Source organism: Scomber scombrus, chromosome 8 (assembly GCF_963691925.1).
Source record: "Scomber scombrus chromosome 8, fScoSco1.1, whole genome shotgun sequence".
NCBI classification, from domain to species: Eukaryota; Metazoa; Chordata; class Actinopteri; order Scombriformes; family Scombridae; genus Scomber; species Scomber scombrus.
This window is the reverse complement of record NC_084977.1, coordinates 14,793,198-14,815,287: the sequence shown is the minus strand read 5'-3', so window position 1 is coordinate 14,815,287 and position 22,090 is coordinate 14,793,198. Positions and strand designations below refer to the sequence as shown.

Below are 22,090 nucleotides of genomic sequence, written 5' to 3'. Positions count from 1 at the left end.
TCTTCACTGAACAGGTGGGGTTATTCCAGAAACAAAGCTGACAAGAAGTGAGTTATGGGGGGAAAAAATCAGCACTTGGAGATTTGCTTGCTGATCAGTAAAAACTGGACTGTCTCTGGCCCTGTTACAACTGATTGTCAGATTCGTCCTGACTGTTTTCACCTCCACAGAACTAAATGTGTCCCAGCAGCGAGAGAGATAGGCAGTGTTTCCCACCGTCACATCAGTTGGCATCCTGCACCGGGATGGCAGAGGAGAAGCATGACATATGACATACTATTTCACTGTCACTGTTTGTGTGTCCCTGCTGAAGAAAAATGGGTTGTGAGATATTTCATCTATTTACTTTTCTTTCTGTATTTTCCATGCTGAGTGAAACAAGGCGATTCTTGAGAGACGTTTTACTTTTGCCAGGTTAGTATCAGGCAGATGTGAAATTAAGTTCAAGTGATTGTGATCAAATATTGTATTTTATCACAGATTTAAGTAAGTTTGGGTCAGCATAATTTTAGCTTAAATAGATGAAAACGTGTTTGGGCTCTGTACCCTGGAGTTGCTCGCTAAGATACAAAGCACATTTTGAGATGAATAAAAACATGAAATAGAATGAGGATAGAAGGGGAAATAAATGGAAAAGGGAATAAACACGTTATTGTACTTTGGAGACTCACAGCTCTTTCAACTGAAATTATAACAAGAGTAATAAAAGAGCAGCAAGTACACCAGCAACTGCACGAACACTCATTAATAAGCTCCAAACCACCTCCTTCAAGTGTACAGTAAGCTGCGGCAGGGATTCTTTTCTGTGGAGGGATTTGAGATCTATAACCTTGCCTGTCCTTGACTAGTGTGTGTATGTGTGTGTCTGGGTGGTCGGTTGTTAAGTAGATGTCCCTAGTTGTCAAAGCACTTTGTTCCTCAACATGCCTCTGCCACCCCATCTGACCCCCCCACCCCACAACCATGGGTCGCCCATGTCCTGGTGAGGAGTGAGCGCTGCTTGCCCTGGGTTTTATCCGCTATTATCTGTCAGATACTGTGCACCTGTGAGCCTGGCTGGCCCTCTGCGTGACGGGCGGTCTTTGGTTTCATCGTCCAATCCCACTAGCTCCATGCTGTCAGCTACAGCAGCAGTGAGAAGTTCTCTGGCTGTCTCTGTGTCTGTCTGACAGCCGCCCTGGAGGAAGGAGGAAGAGAAGCAAAGGGAAGAGAAGGAAGGGGGAAGAAATACCATTAGGATGAGCTGTATTCCCACAGACCAAAGCCTGCCCACCAGCCATGTGCCGTGGCTCACCTGGCTGCCAGATAAGTGGAGATTAGAGGAAAGGAGACGCTGGAAAAGGTATTAGAGGCAAAAGAAAATTTCTCTCTGAAACCCAGGGACAGCCTTGATACTTTTAGGACTTCCTCTGTCGTGTCTGACATTTGATGCCGAGGCAGAAAGGGCAGAGAGACGGACAGTCCACGCTGCTCTCTTGGATGGGGCAATCTTTACTCTTCTTTGTATTTTTGCTTGTTTCCCTGTAGTCTATTGTTTGACTTGTAGTTGCCACTTTATAAATTACAGTTTTTTGAGTTCCCTATCTAGTTAGGAGAGAATAACAGTCTGGTGACACTGGCAAGATCAATACAGGGCCGCAGCAGGAGGTAGAGCGGCCCTAATGAACTGAATTGACTGGAGCTGAAATATGATCAGTATTTCTCTGGTGGTCATTATGATCCTTATGAAGAAGATCAATGTCTCCTGGGTGGATCACTGAGTATACGCAGCATGATGGCAGGGCCAGCGCTGATACCATTCTAAATACTTAATGAAGGATTTATTCACAATAAGGTTTGCCTCTGTGTGTGTGCGCCATGTCTGTCTTTCTTCTTCCGTCATTCCTTTCAGTCAAAGGTCTGTTTTCAGGCCCTGTGGCATTAGTAACTGATGTGCTTGTGCTTATGAGTCTGTGCTGTTCATTTCATGGGCTATCACTTTTAAAATTGGTGAATGCCTTCTTCATGGTTGATTAGTAATTCATGCAGATCTAATTAAGAGGCATAATAAGAGAAAGACTGGTGAGATGCCTCCAACCAAAATAGGAAAATGGTATTACCCCGGACTGTAAACGGTTGTGATTGATCATAGTAGCATGCTGTCTATGAAAGATGTTTATGCTTCTCTGAATCCGTCATCTTGGAACCAAACACTCATATCTTCATTTTGCTTGGTGCTCTCCTAATCTTAGAGCATCTCACCAGAAACATGCATTAATGATTCCCCCCTAACCCGGCTGTCTAATATCTGGCATCGTCACTTTGCTGGGTCTGTTGTCTGTATGCCGCTGCTCAGGATGGCACTCACCCATGCCAACCATCATCACGCACACACCTGTACCAACATCTGTCCATCCTGCAGATTGGCACAGGCGCTGCCTTTAGATTGGCTGTCTGCGTGCTGTAAAGTTAATGCACACACCCCCAAACACTGTAGACATTTTTCACCCAAATGCAACACCTCTTCTTGTTCTCTTTTTCTGTTTGTCTGTCACACATACATTGATCAGAAATATAAAGGACTCATTTATATTATCTCTTCGTCCATCTCTCCGTTTGTCAGTGGGAACTCTTTATGATTCCAGGAGCAACACTGCAATGATGACGTGTGTACCCGTAGTCTAATTCCATCATCAGCATCATTACTGCTATTATCCTGTGTCTCCCTTTAATGCAGGCTAATGGATGACCAATAAAGATAGATGAGCTGGCAGTGTGGAGCTAATAGGCAGGACATGATGTCTGGCTTCTGTCCTGACTCGAGTCTTTGCTGATCAGCTGGCCCAATAGATAAAACATAGCAAAAATGTTATTATTATTCTTTGTAATAGTATTCTTTCAGCTTTAATGGGTCACTGTATCTTCAGCTAATTAGCATATCAACAGTCTAGAACTCAGAGCAGATTTTATGTGCTATTGAAAAAAAAAGCCCATTTGATTTATTAAACAAATAGCAGCTAGACTTTTATTCCCCATAATAGTGGAAAGTCAACACAAAGCAATGGACACAAAACATTTAACTGATATTTAAAGGTTTATAATTTAATAACGTTTTGGTTGTGGAAAGGTCATTTCAGACCTACTGAAAGTGGAGCCACCCCTTTTTATATGTAACAGTGTGTGTGTGTGTGTGTGTGCGTGTGTGTGTGTGTGTGTGTGTGTGTGTGTGTGTGTGTGTGTGTGCGTGCGTGCGTGCGTGCGTGCGTGCGTGCGTGCGTGCATGTAAAGTGCATACATTACAAGGTCAGTATGTATTTGTTGTTGTTTTTAAATATCCCATTTTGGTTATTTGTCTTTTTTGATGCAATATTATATATTGCTCTTGTCCAGTTTTCTTACTTTAATGAATTTATTTGGTAGAATTTCTGGTTTTGACTATAATTCCTGTTGTTTGAATATACATTATAGTACAACTGATGCAGTAATGTTTAATACCTGAGTAGCAAATTACACAACAAATCAAACAACAAAAGTTAGTTCATAATGTATCAGGAATTCAGTTTGTCATATTATTATACAGCATATATTCAAGATGTCATAAATGTGCTGCATTTTGCTTTTTAGAAACTTCACACATAAACTAAGTTAGACATTTTACTTCTAAAGGCTCCTAATTTTCCTAAATTTAGAGAAACCTATATTATATTATGAATGAAATTATTTAGGTGAAAATTAAATAATAAAAGAGAGAGTCAAACCTAACAAAGTGATAAAGATGTGTTCCAATATAATAATACATAGTAATAACTTTTCAGTTTTTGGATTCACCATAGAAAGTTAAAAAAGTTTTAGACTATTTAGATTTTTTAGTTTAATTGTCTGACACTTTTCCCCATTATGCATTGCACAAATGAAATAAAGAAGCTGGGGGGAAAAACCAAAGGCTTTTTGGTGGAGGTTGAACGACTTGTCATGTCAAAATCCTGCCCATTTAAAAAAAAACTTTTTGCACTGTCTACTTCAGTCTAGATATAAGATAAGATAGAAATTTTGATTTGCCTGTATACTGACTGAAAAAACAGCACAGTAAGAAATTACTATACAGTTCAGCACAGTATACAGTCAGTATATTGTATTGAATTGTTTACTTTCCACACAATACATTTCAAGCTGTCATAGTAGGAAAAGTACACGTGTTACTAATAATATTAATGATGGCTCAGTTTTGTTCCCGCTCAGCCATGAGTGGGTCAGAGAGCCAGCATGCACAATACCAGGACCCTGAAACCAAAGCAGCTACATGGAATTCAGCCATTGTTATATGACGTATATAACCAGAATTTATTAAGGTTTTTAACATACCCAACAGTCTTGAGAGGGAGTCTAATTGAGCAAAAGTGAAAACACCGGCAGAACATGGGTGTGAAAGGCCTTTAATACATTTAAACCAGTGATATAAAATATACTATACATGTATACTGTATAAGACTGATCATTTAAAAATTGATTTCATTTTTATATATCCTTATCAATAAAATACAGAAAATACATACTGTAACTGCTGGCCTAGATAGAGCAGAGACCAATTATGCCTGCCGTACATACGGTATATAAGAGTGTATACTTTATAGCTTACATATCACATGTTCACAAAACTGTATGTGCCTTTAAACACTGTGGTCTTGTTGAAGCCGAACATGAGAGTTCAGCAGTGCAGTAGAGCAACATACGATGAAATAATTACAGCAAGAAAGAGGGAGTGCATGGGACATGTTATGGGACTTTTGGAGCATGAAAATAGTTCTCACAGAAGCTGACATGATGCACAGTATCATATACAGTAAAGGTTAGTGCAGCAACTAAAAGAACTGTACTGTACTGTACTGTAAAGAACTGTGCACATATGGTAGGAATATAAAGTTGTGACAGCAATTATATCAGACCCAGTTTTCCAAGATTATGCTATTAGGAATAATATGATGCATAATATGATGAAGTCAGAGGTAATAACTGAATGTAAATAATATGTTGGTGATTATAAAAGAAATGTACCACTTAATTGTGACTGGTTCTCAAAAATACGACACATAGAGCATTTTTGTGAAAATATAAAGACTACCACAATCCAGAAATGTTGAAAATACTGTTACGTAAAAATTAATTTGGGGAGCTCAAACTTATTGTGTCCTATTGTGTCTACCAGCATTTTCCCATCCAATATATTTGGAGCAACTTTCTGAACTCCATTAAAGTTGTTGTCAAAAGTTTGAATTAAACTTTAAAAACACATCCTTTAAACGCTGGCCACTTCAAAGACAGAGCGCTCCAGAAGCTGGGCAGCCTTATGTTGACAAGCCAAGCCTTGAGGACAGGAGAGCCATTGAACAGAAGCTTAGATTAACAGTAATCCTCTGTTCGACTTGTTTAGAAGCTGCTCAAATCTCTTGTTTATTACTCTTATACCTGTTATAGGTTGTGGGGCTCTGCCAAAATAACAGTGCATAGATATATGAGGTAATCAAGACTCAGCCTCAACCTGAAATGTTGCTGAATTGAACTTCTGTAAGTGGATTCTTCACAGAAAAGTGAAGCAAACTATTAATGTCATAGCTGGAAGATGTAACCATTCACTTGTATTGTAAACAGCCTAAATTACTGCCACCATAACTGAAATAAAATCACTGGCAATATGCTCTGAGAGTTATTGTCACTGCATTGTTTGTTTGTTTTTAAATTCTCTTGTATACATCTAACACACCGTGGGACTGGTCATACAGTACATTGAACAAACATCATGGTGAAGCTGGCATTTGAAACAGGCCTAATCATAACTAAACTAAATGCCTGAAACTATGAAATGAAATATCACAGAAGAGAAAAAAGACTCTATATAGTTCTGCATCAGTTACTTTTCAATTACAGCAGCCGAAGCAGAACGAAATTGTTAGTGTCATTTATCGACTGTGGTGCTCTCCATTAGGGTAACAACTGAGAGAAATCCGTCCTGTTGTATAACCACCTGGCTTTCTTACAATAACAAAGAGTTAATTTCTGTCAGCTGACCTTAAAGTCTTTCTGGTGTGATACAAAAAAACAGATGAGAAGGCTGCGCCAGGAAACACAGGCGAACACATACAGACCAATGAAATCTGACCAGAGAGGTAATCTCACTGTAGTTCCTCACAACAACTCCTGTAGAAGACAGAGTAGTGGTGGTTGTATCTGTGTGTCTTGAGAGATTAGGATTAGTCTAATCTCTTAAAACAGTGACATTTTCAATCATTAAAAAACATATTTGCACTATAAATATTTCTTTGTAGTTAACAACCCGAAATTGTTTGATAGTCAAACACAACTGAAAACCTCTTTAATAAAATAATGAATACGTATAATTGTTTCATAAGGTCCGAAACAAATGAATCAATATTTCTTATGAATAGATTTACATATGAACGTTTCTTATCAGTTAAGGTAATGTCATGTCTATTACTTATGCCTTGATGATCAGCCCTGGTGATGTGGACCAGGCAAGAGTAGCCGAGCGCAGACACCATCCCCAACCCCCCTATGTGTATATTTTTGTAATACTTTGTGAGGAAAAACTGTCAACCATATCCAAAGTGCAGGACCAAAGAGAAGTAAATAATGTATGCTTTTGTTAGATTCTTTGAAGACGATATGTGCTACGCGTTACCCGTTTCAAATGTGGAAGATTTCAGACCTCTGCACAGAACAGATTTTGATAATCAGAAGGTGTATCTGGTTCACAGAACTGAAGAGAATGGCAGCGCAGGCCAGCCGTACGAAGCACAGATCCTTGCCCTTGCAGGTAAGTTGCCCTCTTAGCACATCAGTTTTTCTCCTTTTAGAACTGTTTCTCTCTGTCTGACCAACTAACGTAGATGTGCGTGAAACTCGGATACGTGTCAAAGCAAGTCCTTTTGTCCGATCTGTCAAGACGTGATCAGCTGGAGTCTGACACTGAGAGCCACAACAACGTCCTCGGCTGTGGCTAGCTAGATGTGCTACTTAGATATGCTAAGATAAGTTTGGTATGTGGTCAGACCCTATTACCAGTGCTTTGCATTTCATGTTTACATTCGTGGTGTCGTGTTCTTAGAGTTAGCTCTCTTGTTTCGCTAGAGTAGTGCTGGATGTTTTGTTAAATACGTGGCATGCAACGTTAGCCAGTCACAGCGGTTGTTTACAACATGTAGCTAACGCTTGCTAGCTGGTAAGCCAGTTAGCGCTGACGCGCTAGTTAACTGCGTGCACACGCAGAGCTGTCACTACATTAAAATCACATCCGACAGCTTGTTATTGACCCCTTATCATTTTTATACATGTTTGCTGATCTAGTTGAGACGCTAGCCGGACAACTTTGGTGTTTTGCGATTAGCTTGTTAGCCGGCTCATCAGTATGTTTATGCCATACTGAAGGATGCGGTGCTGCAGTCATCTCCGTATATCAGACACCCGAGCAGACATAGCAACCTGTCCGTCAGTAACATGACAGCGCATCACGTTATTGTGCTGAAGTGTGCAGGTGACATGTCTGTCGTAGCTGCAGGTACAGTGATGTTGTTCACAGTCGTTTTGTAGACTCGATCTTTAACTAGTTAGCCACATTACTAATCCCCGAATCTGAGCTGTCGGGGCTGCAGCTCGGTCCAGTCTAACTAACGCCTTCACTCTGTCAGTCATGTTAAAGCTCTGTATAGCCACATCATTTGCATCACAGGTCTCTGTGATGTGGTTAGATGTTAATTGAGAGCTAGGAGAAACGTTAGCAGTGTGCTAAAGTTAGTTTAATCTAGGAGAATGGAGAGACTAAACGCCCTTGGCTCGAGTTGGACAAATGGAAAAGAGTTATGTTGGTAGGCTACTTGAGATGAAGAATCTAACTTTTTCTGAACTTCATGAGTTTCTTCATGCTTCTATTTCTGAATTTTACAGATACAGTAGAGGAATTTGAAGACAGTATAATGCAAAAGAAGATGAAAATTCCCAAGATGTCCATCAAGAATTCAGGAAACTGTATTGAGAACAATTTTGGAGAGGAGAGAATGCCACTCAGACATAAAAAGGTATGATCACCCAAAGTAGACAGTGATTATATTGTATTGTACCAGCAATGCTGGGAAATTGACTTGTGCCTATATGCACATTGACGCCAGTATTATGACATACCACAATACTGCCCCTTGATTATGTTTTAATGATGCTTATCTACGGTAACTGAAATTACATTTTTGATGCAATTATAACATATTATTAAAACAGCCGTGTTTGTATCTGGGGTTGTCTAGATTGCTTCACTTATTTTAACATTGTAAAAACAAAAAATAAATATATTTTATAACATATATATAATATATGTATATATATTTATTTTATTTTTATTTATTTTTTTGTTAAAGGAAGTATTTCCCCTATAGCACATTATTTCATTTTAATTATTGGTTTTGTGCTGTGACAGTTTGGACCCTGAATAATTTCATTAATTGTCCAAAAAAAAAAAAAAAAAGCTGATGTCACCCAAATGTAAGTGTTGGTGCATGTGTGACTGCATGTGCCAAGTTGATGTGTACTCATGAATCTTATATCTATTGATGATACCATGTCACATTTCCATAAACTTGGCTGACACCCAAAATCCCTCTCGCTATTTTTACCATATGCTGGATTAACACAAATTCAGCACTCTGGACAGCTGCCCTTTCACAGACAAATCCTCTGAGCGGCTCATCAAAGAACTCAGTGACTCCTCTTCTCCCAGTTCCTATTGAGATTCCCACAGTCAAAACAAATTCTTTGTCATATCATCAAACTGTCTGTCATAACATTTTTAGATTTGGTGTGTAGTTTTAACATCTACTGTGCATTTTGACTGTGGAATTGAATCACCTCTTGTCACACATTAAGTGCATTTTGTTACTGCTGCAGCAGATATTTGTGATATTAAGTAAAAAGGTTCATAACAGGCCTGGCTTCAAAAAATGAGATATGTATATCATGTTCATATTCCACTTTGTAGTTACAACTATTAACATTATTTTTTTAGGCTTCCCTAAATTGTTCCCTGAATTGACAGTTATTCTCTTCCTCAGGCCCTATCCCAGGACCACGGACGCCCCCTTTCCAACTCCTCCAAGAGCCTGGCAGCAGTAGTGGCTCGCCTGGAGAGAAATGCAGCCAGCTCTTGTATGGAGGGGGAAGAAGACCTGGATGAGGACCGGCTGGCTGAGGAGGGAGAAGATGCAGACGACGAAGATGACGATATGGAGGCAGAGCATCAGCAACATCATCACCAGCAGCCACAACAGCATTTGGAGTTGGACACGGATTGTGTGTCTGAGGTAGCTGCAGCTGTGGTTCCCAGGGTCTTGTATGAGGAGCTGGTTCACAGCTACAGGCAACAGGAGGAGGAGATGAGGAGGCTGCAGCAGGAGCTGGAGAGAACCCGCAGGCAGCTGGTGCAGCAGGCCAAGAAACTGAAGGAATATGGCAGCTTGCTGACAGAGGTCAAAGAATTGAGGGACTTCAACCGGAGGCTACAGGATGTACTTCTCATGAGATTGGGAAGCGGTGAGAGACCAGACAGATGCACACCAACACTCATATCACTGGTGCCTTTGCCACAGAGTTTAACAGTATCATTTAACCTTAGTGGTCCACAGGAGAAGTTGTCCACAAAAGTCAAATCAGTTGGTATGGAGCATGAATACCTATGTAGTAGTAAAACTGCAATATTGGTGCTCAGAACTATGTAATTTTGGAGTCAAACTGCAACATGTGTACAGTCCGAAATCGCCAGTAAAAGTAAAAATTGGTGGGATTAAAGCATGTGGACACACTATAATCCCAGTGTTGACTGTATGTCGACACAATTCATTATACCCTCTCGGACCTGAAAAGGTTTTATGCCTTTTCTAAGAACAATGTCTTAGTTAATAAGTTTGAAAAAAGATGATGATTCATCTGGAATATTGTTAGCAGTGAGATAAAGATCTTTAAATACCATTGTATTACTTTTCAGACCTCGTCTGTTTAATTCAGCAGCAGCTGTGCATTACAACTACAGGTTAAATTCTGTGTCATTTAACTAAAATGAGGACACAGAGATATAGTTATAAATTAAAAATGACTAGAACAAAGTTGAGGTTGGAAATGTTTGTGTAGCTCATGCTTGTCTCTTAGGTTGGCAGGTTGGACTAGTGGTCATAGTGAACATTGCAAAACAGACATTTGTGTGTTCACTCCACTTAAATGTTTTGTCAAAAAAGTGGACAGAGACCCATGTCTGCTTACCCACTTTAAGTTTCTCCTAATAAGAGCATATGAAGAATGCTAATTTTATTAATTTACCACTGTGTTAAACAATGTATTTGACAGTGAGTCAGTTATTTCGTTAATTTACAGGTCCCTGATTTAAGTTGTGTTGGGGTTTGCAGTTTATTTCTATATATTTATCTAAAAAACCTGATGTAGCAGTGTCACTTGAGTCTATCAATATTGGTATTGTGCAGTTAGTTGGAAGTTGTTTATCCTGTGTAGTTTTATATCATAGACAATGTCTCATTAGGCTTTACAGATCAAAAGCAGCAAGTTCCTGACCCAACCTAAAGCTCTCTAGGAAGAGAGGAGAAGAACCCCCTTCCCCAAAAACCTTAAGATACATTATCGAACCTCAGGACTGGAAATTATAACAGTTAATAGACACTCAAAATACAACAATGAGATCATAATCCAACTATAGGATTTCAATAGGTTCAGCACTAAAGTAGTAAATCCATTATAGGAAGTTGAATGAAATGCTCTGTAGTTGTAAGTGTGATTAAAAGTGGTGTCATTGCAGTGCACAGGAGTATACAAACTGTAGCTTTGCCAGATGTGGTGTTAACCTACCCCCCCCCCCCCCCCCCCCGTAGATCTGGACTGAGGCGCCTGGCTACTGGCTAGGCCATCTAATGGACAGACTAAAGATTAGAGCACCCTGGGGTGCCGTCGGGCAGGGGATGGAGTGCACTGACCAATATTAAAACTCATCAACTACACTGGAGCTTAGCGTGGCCAGCCACCAAGCCAGCTTAGTCACTGGGCTAAAATAACCGCCTGTCTCGAGGCACAGGGAAGCCTCGGCCCAAGCCGGCAGCAAGACCAGAAAACTCTTGGCCACATGCTACTAGGTAACATAGGGATTAAGGTGCAACTGGATGTTTACAACTGATGCATTGTCCAATGTTATTGGACGCTGTTGTTTTTTTATTGTTATCCTCTGTGGTTTTGGAAAGTTTACCAGCAATTGATGAATGGCTTTTGACTTTGTCTCAACTTAAACAAAAATGTTGACAGATGTGGATTTGTTGCTTGTATCCTGTTATATTGAAAATCTTGTTTGTTTCATCTCCAGAGCCTATGCATGACAATGGCACTCAGACAATCAAGGCTGAAGTGGTTGAACCCATTGTTGATGCACAGGAAACATGCAGAGAAGAAGCCAACACCAGTTCCAGCTACTCGCCCTCTCCCAGAACAGTGTACACCTGCAATGATGGGAAGGTCAGTCTCACTGCACTAAAGAACACTCTTTATTTTGTGGGATTTTCACATTTCCCTCTAAGCTGGTACATGATTATCACCCTTTTCAACTGTTTTGTTTTGTCTTGTCTTAGTCTGATCACATGGCTGTTTATCTGCCACCAAACCTGCCATATGGTCTTTGTGATGCTCCCTGTCTGTTCTCATCTCCTTTATCTTTTTTTTGTCTGTTTTGACATTTATTGTTGGAGGCAAAATAACCCAGCCAAAATGTAGACAAAAGCTAGCCCCTGCACTAAAATTCAAAATGCATACTGAAAAAACCATAGCTCAAAAATGGACCAAGAGGCCTTTTAGATTGAACAGTAGACCACAAATGTATCTGGTGGTTTGTTGCTGTTAAAGGTTTGTTTTTGTCATATAATCAAACCCTACATTACAGATTGTGTATTTAAACCTTCACTTGCTGATTATCCCAGTAACACCTCTCAACCTTTGAGTGGCCTGAACCCTGTGGGTGAACACGGGAAGTAGCCTGATTTTGTAGGAAGTGCTGTATTTCCTCTCAACACCCATGACCCTGGGAACACACTGTCATAGTTGATCAGTCCCTTCCCCCTTGGCCGCTGTGCCCTAGCAGGTAAACAAGGTTGAGAAGATTATTATTGTTCCTGCAAGCCCAGCCAGCATCATCATTGTTTATTAGGCTGTTATGGTTCTTTACTCCCTCCACTGCTGTAACTCAACCACCGTCCTGTCTCTGATGACAGGGGGGGAATTGGTACTACAAGCTCTGGGGCCTGCAGCCACTTCAAGCGTGAAGAACACTTGCAAATTAGAACTCTCCTACATCAGGGACCCCATATTAATTATTTGCACGAGAGGAATTTAAAGTGACTGACAGGTTAGCCCTAGTGAGAGAGTGAAAGAGGGGAATAGGTGGAAAGGAAGGAGGAGAGATAGAGAGGGGGAGATAAGTGAGAGCAACGGTGAGGGAGGATGAAAACAATCTTGTCTAACTTGAGGGCAGTAAAAAGCTTGTTTGCTGGCCGGGGGCCTAAAGCACATTAGCTGCACAGGGAAAAGCCTTTTGGATGCTAGCCTAAAGACTTTACAGTGATAAGAGAGTAGAGAAGGGAAAGAGAGTCACATATGCCCCCCACTGCATTAGCTCACCTAGAAGACCACAGCAGTCTGGCTAGGCTGGCAATCGGCTTGGAGTGTTTGGTGCAAGCTTATGCAACGTGCAGTGACAGTGTGTGGAGAGCTACAGGCAGAGTTCATAGTGGATGTAATCCAGGCTACAAGCAGCCAGTGGCCTGAGCTTATTTACGTATCCTAGTTGGTGAAAGTGGTGCTTCTTGGGATTTGTAATTTGAGTGAGAGCTAAGTGAGAGCTGGTTAAGATGTGCTGTACTGCTGCTAGCTATGATCTTCCTGGTCCATTTAGGTTTAGAGGGTTTTACATCCACATGAAGTATTGGAGATTGGGGACCGGCAACATATGTCATCAAATGTCCCAGGCAAATGGGATGTGAGCATCATCATCACGGAATATTCATAAATATCTAAAAATATAAGAGTGTGGTATTAAGGTGTTTAACTCCATGTGTAAACGTGTTTGTTTTTCAGTAGAAAGCCTTATTCTCCAAATATAATACCAGATAAAGTGAAAAGTGTCTAAGTTTGCTTCTCCCATTCGCCTACTTCTCTCTTGCTCTCTCCTTTTAGACTCCTTTTTCGACGGATACATACATTTTGTTTCAAGTTAAATTAAATGATCAACCCTAGACCAAATCTGATCTATAAACATCAATACAGTAACCACTGCATTGAAGTCTGATGTTTGTATCTGTTAAACTAGAAAGAAAACAGGGATAAAATCTATGTTTTTGTCCACTTTCAATACACACTTTTTTTTTTCTCTTGAATGCTTTTAATACAGCTTATTTCCACTTCACATATTCTAAATATGGATTAATGAAACAGTTGGTTAACTGCTATAGCTTTACTTTTAGAAAAGCCTTATTTTCTCTGCTGGATGGGGCAGACAATAGTAATTTTTAAAATCCAGGATGAGTGAGCAAGTGTGGAGTATACAATCCCTCGCACAATGTAGTGTTAACATACAACATTTAAAACTTTTTTGATCTTCGGCAGACAGTACATTCATGTTTTAAAATGTGGTATTCATAGTCTTTTGTTGTCCTCTCCACAGGTACACCTTGGTGGTGGTATCTGGGTGGAGGAGGAGAAGTGGCACCAGCTGCAGCGGACCCAGGGAGACTCCAAGTTCACAAAGAACCTAGCTGTAATGATCTGGGGCACAGAAACCCTCAAAAACCGCAGTGTTACTGGAGTAGCCACCAAAAAGAAGAAAGATGCTCTGCCCAAACCTCCACTCTCACCCAGCAAGCTGAAAATTGTCAGAGGTAAGATTCCTTCTTGCACTTAAAGTTTAAACCTATCAAATGAGAGAGATGGATCCTCCCTCTGATGGATCTCTTGTAAACTGAGATGAGTTGGAAACCATCAGGTACAGAAAAACTATCTGCTTTATTCATATTGCCTGTCAGTCAGAATTATGTTCATTAAACACCAGACAAAATTAAGGTCTTCAGTTTTAAATTTCATGTGGTCTGACTACTCATACTCCTTCCCCAGAGTGTCTCTACGACAGAGTGTCTCAAGAGACAGCTGACAGTGCAGAGATTACGCAGAGATTGTCCAAAGTGAACAAATACATTTGTGAAAAGATAATGGATATCAACAAGTCCATCAAGAACGAGGAGCGACGGGAGTCCAAGCTGCTCATCAGACAGACAGTCAAGATGGAGAACTTCACATATGACGGCATGTAGTGATCAACTGTTGTCACGCCGGCGCCTTCTGCCCCCTCCCCCGTGGTCCGCAGGATATTGAGGGGACTTGATTTTGGGTGGTTGGAGGATGTTTGTCACAGTTTCAGGAGCAGTTATATTCTTTTTAAACATTGGATTGGTTATAATGTGAAATGTTAAAACAAATAGGCCCCTTCTGAGCTCCCTATGTGACTTGAGCAACCTTCACCTTCTTCAGTGCCCAGTTTGCAAATTTGGCTCACAGACAGCTTTACCCACTGGTCAGAAGTTGAACACGTGAACTAGTTTGATGTGAACTGGTATGAGTATTTTTATAACTTTAGTGTGGGATTGGTACAGAGACACAGTTTATTGAGGTGTGTGCATTTGTGTCAAAAGAGAGATTAGATGTGATTGTGAGATTAATTTATTGTTCTGTGTCAGAACATAATTTTTTGAGTCCTTAAACTTTTAAAAAGTAAGAGGTTATTTCCCTTGATAAAGTCTTTTGATGCTATAAAGAGGAGGTTTGTCGCTTGCATTAGATTTTAGATGTGCGAAAGGTTGGACGTTTTGGTGACTACCCAATAACTGCTGAGGATCTAAGTGTTTGCTGTTGGTACTTACTGCATAGAATGGGACATCAGGGTCTCGAATGCATAAGTCTTAATTAGTAACAGCAATATTGCAACAGAGCCTGTGTTGCTCCAAGAGATTCATTTTGAGAGTTTGTTTCCCCTTAAACTGTAGGTCAATCACAACCCATTGCTTCATTAAAAAGAGGGCTTACAGGGGTTTAATGGGAAGTGTGACTCTAGAATCTATAGATTGCTGTATTTGTTTTGTTTTTTATGTTGATCTTTTAGTTATGAACATTTGCCATCAATGAGAGGGCACGAGGAGAGGTTTTTGATGTGATATTCCTGTGTTACTCTCAATCAAACCTGTCACTTGGAGACAATTTGACTGTTTAACAAATTGTGGTGGTACAGGCATGTTGATGCCCAGAAAGGCCTTAAATGGATTTGGCAATCACCAGGGACTGGTATGCCCCTGGGTTTTCTAGTAAGCTGTGATTGTAAATGTATAGTAAGCTGAAGTGATGAAGCTTCACCTGCACTTTGCTGTGAGAATGTAAGAGGTGGATAGGTACTATTTTCTGTTTCACACCATTAAGTTGAGCTGAGCCGGGCTACTCGCTGTCCCACCCCTCCTGTAGCTAAGAGATGCTGTGCTGCACGGGAAAATGTGGGGAAGAAAATCAGGGCACAGCTCTGCACGGTTCACGTCAACTTCTTGTGGAAGCAGTGTTAACTGTGGGTAAAGCTGTCTGAAACACTATTGTGCTGTTGATGTTTTCTGGGCCTCCTGAACCCATAATACCCCCCTCTTTTTTAAGGCATGCCACTGGGGAACAAAGTAAGGTTGCTCCAGTGACAATTTCCTCTGAGCTATGCCATCAGAACTTTTAAAATGTCCTCTTTTTCTTGTATGTTTTTTAAAGTTTTTTTTTTTTCTCTTCAATTGTTTTATTGTTGGTTTGTGTGGCTATCTGCAGGCTGGAACTAAATGCTGCAGATTGAAATCTCAACTGTGACCTAGCAGTGGCTAACTGTGAATCTGCTGCAGAGCTGCCCATCAAGCCTTTCTCCTCTTCACACTCTAGATTCATTGTATGTCGGTTGGTTTATTTCTCTCTATCATTTTTGTCTGTCTTGTTTTTTGTTATTTCAAAAGTTCAGATCAGCCTTTTGTTAAGCTACCTTATGTTTTGGAGATATTTTACTGTACATAAGACATCTTTTTCTTTCTTTTTTTTTTTTTTTTAATTTTTCACCAAACTTGGATATTTCAGTTTCTAGTCATGTTACATGTTATAGTTTTAAGGTTCTGGTCAAGTTCTGATTTATCTAATTGATGTTGTAATTCCCTGTTACCTGACAGTTTCTTGTGTTACTTTTTACACTTTTTTGTTTGCTTGTTTGTTTGTTTTTTTCCATACGAGTTGTTGGCTTTAAGCTTGATATTGTATCCAAATGTAGATCAGTAGAATCTACAAATAAGTGAAAAAATATCTCCCTTTCTAAGCCAAGTGATCTCTGTGGAACAAGAGAGACAAGGCTTCCCTTAGAATGAGATTTTGACAGAGCCCATATATTATATTACATTCACAACACGTGATATTTGATAAACCTCACTTGGAATCTTCTAAAGATCTGCCACAGTAAGAAAAGAGTCTGTATCATTGAACCATTGTACTGTAACAATGGTGATGCAGTAGTTAGATCAACACATCATTTACATTGAATGCACTTTAAACTTCTGGGCAATTTCCTCAATCTTAAAGGCATACTATGCAGGATTTGTCGATTGCTGTTCGTACACACGACATTCAAAGTTGGCCCCTCTACCCTGGCTCAACAACACCACAGCATGCAGGACAGAGCAGCAGTGGTTGAGCAAGCTATAGAGTGAATGAAGAGAGGGAGCAGTGGCCGCAGAACAAAACAGTGAATCAGATCAATAAAATGTTATTTTCTGATTGTTAGACAGTGGTTAGCCCACACTTCTGCACCCCTCATCCTGTCCGCTGTGGCGTCTCTGCTCTGTGTGTGTGGAGCTTAGCCCCACCCTAGGTAACCTGCTTGATACGCTAACACCCTGCACGCTGTTATTGGCTGGGGGCTACACACCCACTGCCCAAAGGTTGATGCCCGATAACATCTTGAACACAGTACTATAATAATAAAATACAGGCAGAGGGCAGAGTCTCTATAGCTAAACACACTGCCATACACTTATAGTGGATCATAAGTGATGATTGAGAGGGATTCTTTTGTATGAGTCTATTTTTAGGAATATCCTGCACAGTATGCCTTTAAAGAAATGTACTTGTGTTATTCGTCCTTTTAAAAATATATATATATATATATATATACTAGATTAAGGCTTAGCAATCGTATGTTCATGAAGCACCTTAGAACATTTTGGTTTATTGTTTTGTATGGCAAGAATGAGTTATGGGATATATTTTTGTTTTGTGTGCCCCAGACATGCCAATGCTCCACAACAAGCTTGATAGATTTAATACTTCCAAAACAAATATTTAAATCTTAAAATATTTATTTGGGGTGTTTAGATAACCAGTTTTCCACAAGTCACACTATGTTGAAACTGGATTCTCTAACTCCAACGTGGCCTCCTGAACAATAAATGGCTTACTTAACAAATTGACAAGCAAACGTCAAAAACGTTCAGCTTGCGAGCCCAAACTGCGATTCACCAATCTTAAGACTTTTACCTTTTTGAAATGTGCACTCTGACTGGAAAATGTGCTTTAACTTAATTTGTCAAGATGCTGGTTATGTGTAGATATGACTTAAATAGAGATAATTGTGTGTTTTTACAAGTGGTAATTGTAAGCCAAAGTATTGAATGCTGAGATCAAGCTAAAGAAAGGGGGTGTGCTGAATGAGGAATCAGCAGGGTTTGCACAAAAAAAAGAGGCCCATGCCAAGGTAACAGAATTTAGTGAATCTTAATCCACCAAAATGGTGACCTATTATTGATATATTTTTTGGATTTCTAAAAATATCCAATTTTCTTTGTCCTTTAGTTTTTCTTTTCCCTGTACAAAGCAACATGTTAGGTTTACGTGTGCTAGCATGTATACATGCTGTTTAAAAGAAAGAAAAGATTTCTGCTGTGCAAAGCATTCTTGCTGAAATTCTGACACATCGTGTCGTGTATTGTGTTTGTGTTTGTTTCTTTGTTGTTTGATGCCAAAAGGGGATGGGGGTTAAAATAATGCTTTAAAATAGAGCATTAATAGAGCTATTACATAATCTGAAATGTTAACTTGTTTTCAAAGGCTGGTTTCCTGGAGCACGATTAAGCCTAATCCTTTAACTAAAACCATCTTTAGCGGATGAAATCTGAATGGAAGTGCTGTATGTTTTTAACCCAGATTTGGCTTAATCTGTGATGGCAAGGCCAATCTCTATCAAATATACCAAGTCACTTGCAGAGGAGCAGTTTGGGTTTTTTCAGCATATTAGTAACATACACCAACAAATAACCTGACGGAGTCATATAGGGATACCGTAGGCTAGTTTGGCTCTTAAGACAACACCAGACCTTCCAGTACTCTCACTGTCACACTCAAGTAGCGATAGGGAGGAACCTTGCTGGCTCTGTGATCCTCTTCCTGTTCCACCTCTAGTTCCTTACTCTCCTGACATTTATATGGACTGGATTTTAAAAATGCACATGTATCAAGATAATAACAAATCCTTTCTGCCTCGCTTGATGTTTTGGCTTATGTTGTGAACACCTGTCAAATCTTCAAATTGAGGGAGCTTTATGTTGCTGTTTGACAGGCTGATTGGGAAGAGATCAGTTCTATCTTAACTGTGTGGAACAAGATAAATGGCTTTATCTTGCAGTTTTCACAACTAAGTGTACACAGAACACATTATTGTTTGAGCCTCAGATACAATGTCAAACTTACTTCAAAATGCGAAAAATGTGAGGAACACATTGTTAGGTCTATATTTTTCTTAAGGTATCAGTAACTTTGTATACAATCCACAAACCGGTTCTACTTCATCTAACTTCACCGTCCTACCTCATTGTTACTCTGGTGTTTGTTTGTCAGTGACTGTAAACTATGTGTGTATATTAAATCTATAGGAAAGGTATACCTGGTTACTCTCAACATGTACAGAATATAAAACTTGTAAAACACCTCAGTTCACGATATCATTCTTAGAAGAAATCAGTTTTATTACCTGCTTAAAGATGCTGCTGTAAAGGGGTGTCTGCGTGAGGGGTTGTCTCTGAATATATATCTTCGCTCTTTGCTATGTTGTGCAGTTGATCAGTGGTTGTGTTCTGTCTCTGTATTGCATTCTGAGATTTTTACTGGTTGACGGTGCTACCAGCAAACAGTTCTAAACTGATATGTCTATCGGACCTCAAATGGTGCTGTTTTTCTATGTTTTTATCCTCATCCAGCTATGTTTTATTCAGGTGTGTCAACCGCCACTATCCCCTCAGCTTATCAACTTAATGAGATTTAAAGCCAAAATATTTCACAAAATGTTAATCCTGCTATTACTGTATGAACTATATGCTATCCATCCAAATATTGTAGATAGTGATTATATCCTCAGCTGTGAGTTTCAAAAGTACCTCAGAACCTGCTGATTTTAAATGGATGCATCTGCTTTTAGCACCTGTTCTCTATCAATATCACATTGTTGCAGTGTATTTCAGAAATATGCATTTTTACTGGTTAGATCAGGTTACACTTTAGGTAGTACATTAGATCACACTCAGATGATGTTAAAGTAAAAAAGGATACCACTGTTCACTGGTTGCATGCCAGATTGTCATAACTAAAGAAATTTCAGTCTGACTGTACAGCATTACAGTAGAAGAGGTCCTCAGCAAAAACCATGTTCTGTCAAGTCCAGCTTGTTTTACAAAACAGATTCCATTGGCAGTTTAAGATGATTGTGGAAAAATAATATCCATTATAAAAAAAATGGAATATACTGTTGGTATAAACAAATTAAATGTGTCATAAATATTATGGTAATCACAGAGTTTTCATGGCACATTCATGAAGACTGTTTTGACAGTTTTTGTAGGTCAGTTTTAGCTCTTGAGTGATTTTATCTGGGTACCATTTTTACCCATTATTCACTTATTCTGTTAAAAAATCAAATGTAATGTAATGTAAGTATTAGTGTAGCAACTAGTACATGATTGACTTACTGGGAGCTAGAGTCATAGATATGGCACCAAAAAGTGTCTGGACTTGGCTTATTTATACTAAAAGTGCATTATATTTCTTTTTTTGCCCTGTGCAGTGACACCAATGGAATCTTTTCTGCACCAAAGTATTTGAAGTATTTTGAGGTTTTTTGGGGTGGTTTGCTCTACCTGTCAGTATGTACATTTGGTTTTATTGTTTTGTTTCTTTTATTCTGACCACGTCTGTGAACATGAAATGTGCTGGGTGAATCCTCTCTACTGTGAGCAGTGTGTGTTCAAATACATAGCAGTTGGTTTCATGGAAGCACTTAAGCCATTTGTTGGACTATTTCATAATTGTTCAATTGTAAGCCTCACTCTGGTCCAGGGATTTGACCCAGAGAGTTGTGTGTGTAATTGAATTCCTATGCAGGTGTTGAATTGTAATCACCTGGTACCACATCACTGTTGGATGGAGGGCGAACCAGGGAGAGAGATAACTGGAGGGTGTTCAAACCTTTGAATGTGTATGCACAGCCTTGAGATTAAGTCAAAGGGGACAATGGCAACATAACAAATCAGTATAGATCTATTACTACATTTTCATACTCATTAAGTGAGTTGAATTAAACTGAGCTATACAGGGCTGCTTGGGTATACCTGTCTGTAGTTGTAACTGCATTGCAATGATCAATAGGGAATGACTGGGTTGTTGCTGTATGGAGTATTGCCAGTTGATATGATAATGTGAAAAGATTTTCAAGACTTTTGCAGTTAACACTCCCTCTCCCTACTTTAGCTTTCCAGAGGCAACCCTACAGAGGCAACCCTACTTATAACAAAAAAATGTTATAAGTATATGTGATAGAGAGTCTTTGCTAAACCGGCCACACCTCTGCTATGCGAGCAACTCTTTGATGCTTAGCATCCTGTTCTGTGTTTTCTCTTGCTGCATTCAGGAACACCTGTTTAATGTATAGATAAACAGAAATAAATCCAGACTTTTATTCTATCAGCACAAACTTCTTCTTGTCTTTTTTTTGTCTGTTCCTGCCACATGTCTCTTGTCAAAGAAAAATAATTTCAAGATCAGACTCATGTTGGAAACTGCATACTAATGATCCCTCTTCCTCCACCGTACTGTATTTTTGTATTTAATGCATAGAGAGTTAGATGAAAAGATAGACACCACTCAAACGACTGTGTGGCAAATAATAAGCTCCAGCAGTAACTGGTTTCCTATTTTCAATCTTTGTGTTAAGTTAAGCTAACTGGCTACTAGCTGTAGTTTTAAACCTAGCAGACAGATATCTTTTCATGTCTGCAAGAAAGCAAGGAAAGGTATTTCCCAAAATGTCAAACCATCTGTTTAATTGCCCTACCTGCATCAAAGGAAGTCAAGAACAAGCGGTGGACATCAACGTTTTCAATCAATTCTGACTAATCAGTGTGGCTGTACCCTATTGTTCGTTGTTAAGACGAAGAACAATAGGATATGGGTTTTTTTCTGAATTTGCAGGGGCTTTTCATACATGGTATTTTCACCTCAATCTGTGTATTTTAAAACCACAAAATCAAGGTTAAATCTGGTCACTAACTAGGCGCGCTAACCTATATTAAGCCTTAAAGGTGTTTTTTTTCTGCTGGAATATCATTTAACTGGTGTCAAAAGAGTTTTAATTTTCAGATTGATGGCCATGTGTGCTAAATGGGTTTCATAAAACCTTCATGACCCCTAGGCTAATGCAAATTTCTCAGCACATAGCGACCCAGTAAACTTAATTTAAATGCAAAATTAAAATTAGAGTTTGCCGCACAATGGTAGAAATTTACTTTTAAAATATGTCACCCAGGAGTCTGACACCATGAAGACAGATAGAGGAAGATGAGTTTTAGTGTTATTTCTCTGACAACTTATTCCATACACAAATTAGTGTAGCTATTACGGTTCTTGTGCCTTTTCACACCAC

At 39.5% G+C, this 22,090-nt stretch overlaps 2 protein-coding genes across 3 annotated transcripts in view; both read left to right on the top strand.

Moving 5' to 3' along the window:
- agbl4 (AGBL carboxypeptidase 4) overlaps positions 1 to 22,090 on the top strand; it is a 280,426-nt gene that overhangs the window by 203,216 nt on the left and 55,120 nt on the right. The gene's annotated exons all lie outside the window — the stretch shown is intronic.
- On the top strand, positions 6,581 to 15,656 carry bend5 (BEN domain containing 5). Of its 2 annotated transcripts, XM_062424381.1 has the most exons (7): positions 6,581 to 6,617; positions 6,750 to 6,808; positions 7,936 to 8,066; positions 9,090 to 9,567; positions 11,393 to 11,541; positions 13,739 to 13,952; positions 14,185 to 15,656. In XM_062424381.1, exons 3-7 carry the CDS (start codon positions 7,965 to 7,967, stop codon positions 14,379 to 14,381), a joined length of 1,140 nt encoding a protein of 379 aa, XP_062280365.1. In that variant the 5' UTR covers positions 6,581 to 6,617; positions 6,750 to 6,808; positions 7,936 to 7,964; the 3' UTR covers positions 14,382 to 15,656. The 2 variants fall into 2 exon arrangements, with proteins under 2 accessions (XP_062280365.1, XP_062280364.1); XM_062424380.1 differs by lacking the exon at positions 6,581 to 6,617 and having other exon boundaries at positions 6,625 to 6,808.

Excerpts from the sequence above, each read along its gene's own strand:
- bend5 (XM_062424380.1), top strand. The coding sequence starts at position 6,625 with ATGTATGCTTTTGTTAGATTCTTTGAAGACGATATGTGCTACGCGTTA. Across the intron at positions 6,809-7,935 it reads ACAGATCCTTGCCCTTGCAG|ATACAGTAGAGGAATTTGAA; the intron begins GTAAGTTGCCCT and ends TGAATTTTACAG. Across the intron at positions 11,542-13,738 it reads ACACCTGCAATGATGGGAAG|GTACACCTTGGTGGTGGTAT; the intron begins GTCAGTCTCACT and ends TCCTCTCCACAG.